A 6,000-nucleotide genomic window follows, 5' to 3' on the forward strand; every position below is an offset into this window, starting at 1 on the left:
GTCAATTTACCTCCTTTGTTGCTCCTTTGAAGTCGAATCCCCCTCTGTTTTCGCTGTGCATAATTCAAATATCAGATCAGCGGGTAAAGGCAGATAAACTTGTACAGTATCATCGCCGCATACAGGAAGTGATCTCTATTTACTTCCTGTATACGTCAGCGCTGTTACTATACAACTTTAGATGCCTTTCTCCGCTGATCTGAGATCTGCATTATGCACAGCGTACGCCGGAGGAGGGGGGCCAGCAGCAGGGAGGTAAATCGGCAGCACAGCGGCGGTGCGGGCCGGGGATTGGGGGGGTTGGCTCGGCGACATGGAGGATCGGGGGGGGGGGGGGGGAGGGTCTTATTTTCGGGGAATGTCTTATATTTCAAGCATGCTTGAAATATAAGGGATGTCTTATTTTCGGGGGATGTCTTAATTTAGGGGAAAGACGGTAGCAGTTCCTGTCTGAGTCTCTGAGTCGGGACTTGGTCAGACTACAGTGTGAACCTCACTGATAAGAAATTACGACTATTCCTAGCAGAAAATTGCTTCTGAAGGCTCATACACACGCTCAACAAAAGTCTTTTAAATGCACGATTATTAAACAACTTGAAGAAGTTGGGCAACTTTTATCAAGTAAAAGACGTGCAAACGACAAGACGTTATCACTGATAAGAGGCGGCCAACGACTGATAAGACGTAGCTCAAGTCAATCCAACTGTTGCTACGTCTTATCAGTCGTTGGTCTTGAGCTGCGTCTTATCAGTGATAATGCCTCGTTTGCACGTCTTTTACTTGACAAAAGTTGTCCAACTTCTTCAAGTTGTTTGCAAATACTGCATTTAAAAGACTTTTGTTGAGCGTGTATGAGCCTTGAGAGTAGGAAAGAGATAAGAAGGGTCAATAGTTCATAGGTTTTAGCTCTGGCATACTTCAATGAATGTGTCATTGAGCAAAAACAGTAAAACCGTAAAAAAAATAAATAAAAAAAAGTAGATTTAAATATAAAATATAACTGGGGGATGTCCTTCAAAAGAACCCTGAACAGAGCTCAAAAATAGAATACTGAACTTTCCTGGGGCTTCCTCCAGCCTCCCGTAGCCCGTGATGTCCCTCGGTGCCTTCTGGGTCCCCTCCTTGGTAACTGCGTGACACAGCCATGAGTCATGTGCAACTGCTCCTGTGTGGCCCATCCTACGAGCCTGTCTCCAAGAGTGCTGTGCATGTGCGGTTCAGGGCGACCAAACTGGCTGCCGAGCAGTTCTTCTGTACAATGTTTATTCCCAGAACAATTTTTTGGGGAGACAATTATTGAAAGTGTGTATGCAGCTTTGGCTCTAGACAGACTTCAGATATTTGTCAGGCAAAACGATTGCCCATGAGTATTTTAGATACAGCCATACCCTGCGTAATGTACCTAACAGATCTCAGGCAACTGTCCGTCTTCTTCAACAGAATTTTTTGGCCGATTGCTTTGCCCACATGCACTGCATGGAACCTCCACTTCCTCCCATCTATATTGTAATTACAGCACAGCAGGTATAACCATTACTGGCTGCAGGGCTGGTTGGGAGCGGAAACAATCGATTGGCTTAGGGTTAGTACACACGGGCAGACCCATGGCCAAGCTTTGGGGGTTATCAACTGGACGAGAATTCCAAACCAACCTACACACGTGGACAATGGCTCCTCTAGTCAACTCTATTAAACCAGGGCTGTGAAGTTGAGGAGTCGGAGCAATTTTCAGGAAGTTTTATAAACTGAGGAGTCGGAGTTGGATAATTTTTTGTACTAATTCCACAGCTTTGGTAAGCAGGGCCGGCGCTACCATAGAGGCAAAGGGGGCAATTGCCCCAGGGCCCCCCAGGTCTCTCCCTGACTTGTGCCCTCTGAGATCCCTGCACTGATTTGCCATGAATAGCAAGTCACCTATCCCGGCATGCTGCTTTATTCATGCTCCCTTTCCTCATCCCCACTGTCCGCCTTTTCTCCACGACCAGTTATTATGCAATGACAAGCACAGAGTCATGGAAAATAGGTAGAGGGGATGAAGACAAGGAGCATGATTGGAGCAGTGCGCCGGGATAGGCAAGTTGCTATTCTGACAAAAACAGTGCAGGGACCCGGGGAGAACACAGTAAATTTGAAGGGGGGTGAACTGGAGGGCGGCAGCAGCTGGCTTAAGAGCCCTAGGGATGAATGTGCTTAGGGAGGGGGCCCCCAGGTTAATTTTGCCCCAGGGCTCCATTGGGCTCCACTAAGGAGCCAGAGTCAAAGAGCTGGAGCAATTTTGGGTACCTAAAGTTGAAGTTGGAGGTTTCATAAACTGAGGAGTCGTAAGATATTTGTACCAACTCCACAGACCCGTTTTAAACCCAAGCATGTTCTGACGGGTCCTTGTAGCTGTCACATTACATTGGTCATTCAATCATCTGTACATACACACAGCATGACATGTGCACGACAATCAATTTTTACCAGAACATTTGATCGGTCAACCAAAGACATGGTCAATCAAAATCATCAGCTGCTAAATTTTAATACTGTAGGTCTAATTTCAAATTCCATAAGTATTTATAAAATTAATGAAAAAACGGGAATGAACTCAAAACTATTAGCATCTCGTTGACCAACTCTACTCAACAACCAATAAAACAATGATTGGTTGCTTCTGATCTGTCTGTAGAAAAATACACTTACAGTTCTCAGACAATCCAGTCATTCCATGCGATAAGAAGTGGATTTTGGTTTGATTTTACTACAGGGCTGCGGAGTCGGAGTAATTTTTGGTACCCGGAGTCGGAGTCAAGAGTCGGTGATTTCACAAAATGAGGAGTCGAATGATTTTGTACAAAATCCACAGCCCTGGTAAGTATAATGCTGGGTACACACGATGAGATTTCCCGTTCGATTCCCGGATCGATTCGATTAAATCAAACATGTTCGATTGGATTTCGATCGTTTTTTCCGTCTATTTTGCATACCTATCATGAAAAAAAAAAAATCGATCGAAATCCAATCGAACATGTTTGATTTAATCGAATCGATCCGGGAATCGAACGGGAAATCTCATCGTGTGTACCCAGCATTAGACTAAGGAGTCGGAGTCAAGGAGTCGGAGCCATATTGGGTACCCGGAGTCAGTGGTTTCATAAACTGAGGAGTCGGAAGATTTTTGTACCGACTCCACAGCCCTGGTTTACTACTCTATAGTCTTCTGTCTGTAGAGGGCTTTATTCTGGAGATGGTAAGCCAACAGGCACCAATAGCCAGTCTACCATCTGTAGATTCTGCGGATGCTAGTCTTGTCTAGGGGATCCAGCATGAAACTTCGTAGGGAAATTAACGTGAATGGGTGGACAGCACCTTCTTGGACTGCTAGGTTTCAGATAGGTTGTAGTAATAATACACCCACACTATTTAGCCAATTACAACACTTCATGACATAGTGAGTGCTGTGATTGGAGAACTGTTCCCTTTGAGGTTTCCTGCTGGATACCTTAAACTAGACTAGCATACAGAGGTTGCAGATCCGTTTTTGGCCATGTCACAGCCAACAAACCTGATGCAAAGTTGGGCCAATGCTGCAGTGGAGTTTGGATACGCCCACTGAAATACGCTATGCACGTTCCTCACACTTCCACTGAAGCTATCCAGAGAACGGGCTCTTTCAGGGTTGATTCAAATCAGGTCCACAGCTGGACCACTTCCAAGAACAGATGCAAATGGACCAATGGACAGGCAAAACGGACTCCCTCTCTTCCTATGGAAAAGCAAGGACCCCTTTACCCATGTCCAAGGTTTTCTGTTACATTTCCATATTGTACAATCCAGAGACCTTCTTAACTGTTTCAGATCGTGAATGAGTTGCCATAAAAAAGGCATGCAGTCTCTTCCAAGTACAGCGTGTGTGGGGGTCACTGCCATGGAACACCAGAAAGACAGCATATGTATATTATACGTCTATGCTGCCACTCCGGCACAATGTGACCTAAGCCTAATTCCTGATGCCCGCTCCGTGGCTTTGGTCCACAAGGGTTTTGTCACACCATGAATTTTAAATTAGTCAGGGCCACGATCTCCTGTGAGATTGACCAACTCAACACATGAAGCCCTTTAATCTGGAAGAACGCTACTGCCACAATGAAGCCACCAAAAACGCAAACTTCAAATAGCCTATTTGAATTTAATAAGAATTGAATAGCCTATTCTTTGAATAAGAGCAAAGCCGACACAAAACTTATAAAAGTTAAACTTAAAGTTTATTTCGATCTACCAGAATTAAAAACTTAGCACTGAGCTAATCCGATCTGGACTCTAATGAGTAACTGACAACTCGGTGAATCAAACCATCAATCACGGGCCTTCCGAAATCACACCAGCCCTGCTCTCCAAGGCAGTAACCATAAATCAAAAGTTCTGCTTACCGTAATCAGAACCTTTACAGAACCATCCCCAAACTTTACGAACTATCTCACGATAAAGTGACACCTGGCAAACTTGAGAGCGACCAGAGCATATCCAGCTGCAGGCTCAAGGTGCCCCTTCCAACAGGGGGAGCTGTTGAGTAATTACGACACTGGAATGCAGCCGAGGTGGTTGAAGAAATAGTAGAAAGCGGAAAATTTGAGGGATGGACACATCATCATCAATCCCATAAATATTAAAGTGCCCAGACTTCCCTAAAAAGGCAAAAAGCTCTGTGTGCATGCAACTCTGGAAGATCTGGACGAGGACACGGAGAGTCTGGGGGGAAGCCTAAGTGGGGATGCCTGGAATATTTAAGGGTTGGGAAGGGAGGGGGGTTACCCCTGGAATATTTGGAGGTTGGGAAGGAAGGGGGGTTCCTCCTGGAATGTTTGGGGGTTAGGGAGGGGGGTTCCTCCTGGAATATTTGGGGGTTGGGAAGGGAGGGGGTTCCTCCTGGAATATTTGGGGATTGGGAAGGGAGGGGGGATCCTCCTGGAATATTTGGGGATTGGGAAGGGAGAGGGGTTCCTCCTGGAATATTTGGGGGTTGGGAAGCGAGGAAGGGGTCCTCCTACCTCAAACATGAGCCCGATGAGGATACAGATGATGAAGAAGAAGCCGATGTCCGCATGGTTGTGGATCACAAACTCTTGGCTGAAGATGGGGTAAGTTTTCCTCCTCCTGAAAGCCATCTCCGGAGCGCCGGCTCCCCCTCCCCGCTCCTCTCCGCCAGTGATCAGAACTAGTCCGGAGCGCCGGTGCTCCCCCTCCCCGCCCTTCCTCCACTCTGATAAGGAGAAGTCCCGAGTCCCAGCAGTGAGAAGCGGCTGTGCAGCTGGCAGCAGCGGCTTCCCCTCCTCTTCCTCCTCCCCGGGCAGCGCATGAGCAGCAGACGCCCCCTGCTTAACCCCCTGCCTCCCGCAGCACTCCATGCGACGTGTCCCACCACCAGCACAGGGACCACCACGGCTGCCCCACGCTGGGTGTGTCTCCTGGCTGAGGTGACTATTGTCCACTGGTGATTTCAGGCAGAAGTTACCAAGGACAAGCAAATATTTAAAAAGTCAAGAAGTAACTTTTATTGACATGCAGATATTCTAGATGGCAGATGACATCAGTGATGTTTCTGGGACATATAGGCTATCATTCATAAAGCATTCCCGCATGCGGAAATGCTTAATACCGGTGACTTTACCGACCACTCAGCATAATCCCCTTTCATAAAGGCTCTTTCCGCATGAAAAGCTGACAGAGCGATACATTTCCGCCTTGTGCGGAGTTTTTCTAGATTTATCTAGAAAAAGTTACAAACACGTCCATTCATAAAGATTAGAGCAAGCGGTATATCCGGAAGGAAAATACCACTTGCTCGACAGTAGCGATAGGCGGGCGGATTACGTGTAAATGAATGGGACGGACCTCCCAAGCAGCATCAGACAGAGGAGCGCACGGAGGGAATCGGGCAGCTTTTATCTTTCCGCATGTCTTCCGCCACGCTACCGCCAGCTTCCTCCAGAAAACCTCCGCACTTGTATCGCAACAGGC

The 6,000-nt window shown here is 46.9% G+C and overlaps 1 protein-coding gene across 1 annotated transcript in view; it reads right to left on the minus strand.

Moving 5' to 3' along the window:
- Positions 1-5,207, minus strand: part of TRAM2 (translocation associated membrane protein 2) — an 80,226-nt gene extending 75,019 nt beyond the window's left edge. Inside the window, exon 1 of the mRNA XM_068279001.1 lies at positions 5,031-5,207. Within this exon, the coding sequence (XP_068135102.1) occupies positions 5,031-5,147 (117 nt within the window). The 5' untranslated portion in view covers positions 5,148-5,207. The remainder of the gene's footprint in view (positions 1-5,030) is intronic.
- Between the last annotated feature and the right edge of the window lie 793 nt (positions 5,208-6,000).

Source organism: Hyperolius riggenbachi, chromosome 4 (genome assembly GCF_040937935.1).
Source record: "Hyperolius riggenbachi isolate aHypRig1 chromosome 4, aHypRig1.pri, whole genome shotgun sequence".
NCBI classification, from domain to species: domain Eukaryota; kingdom Metazoa; phylum Chordata; class Amphibia; order Anura; family Hyperoliidae; genus Hyperolius; species Hyperolius riggenbachi.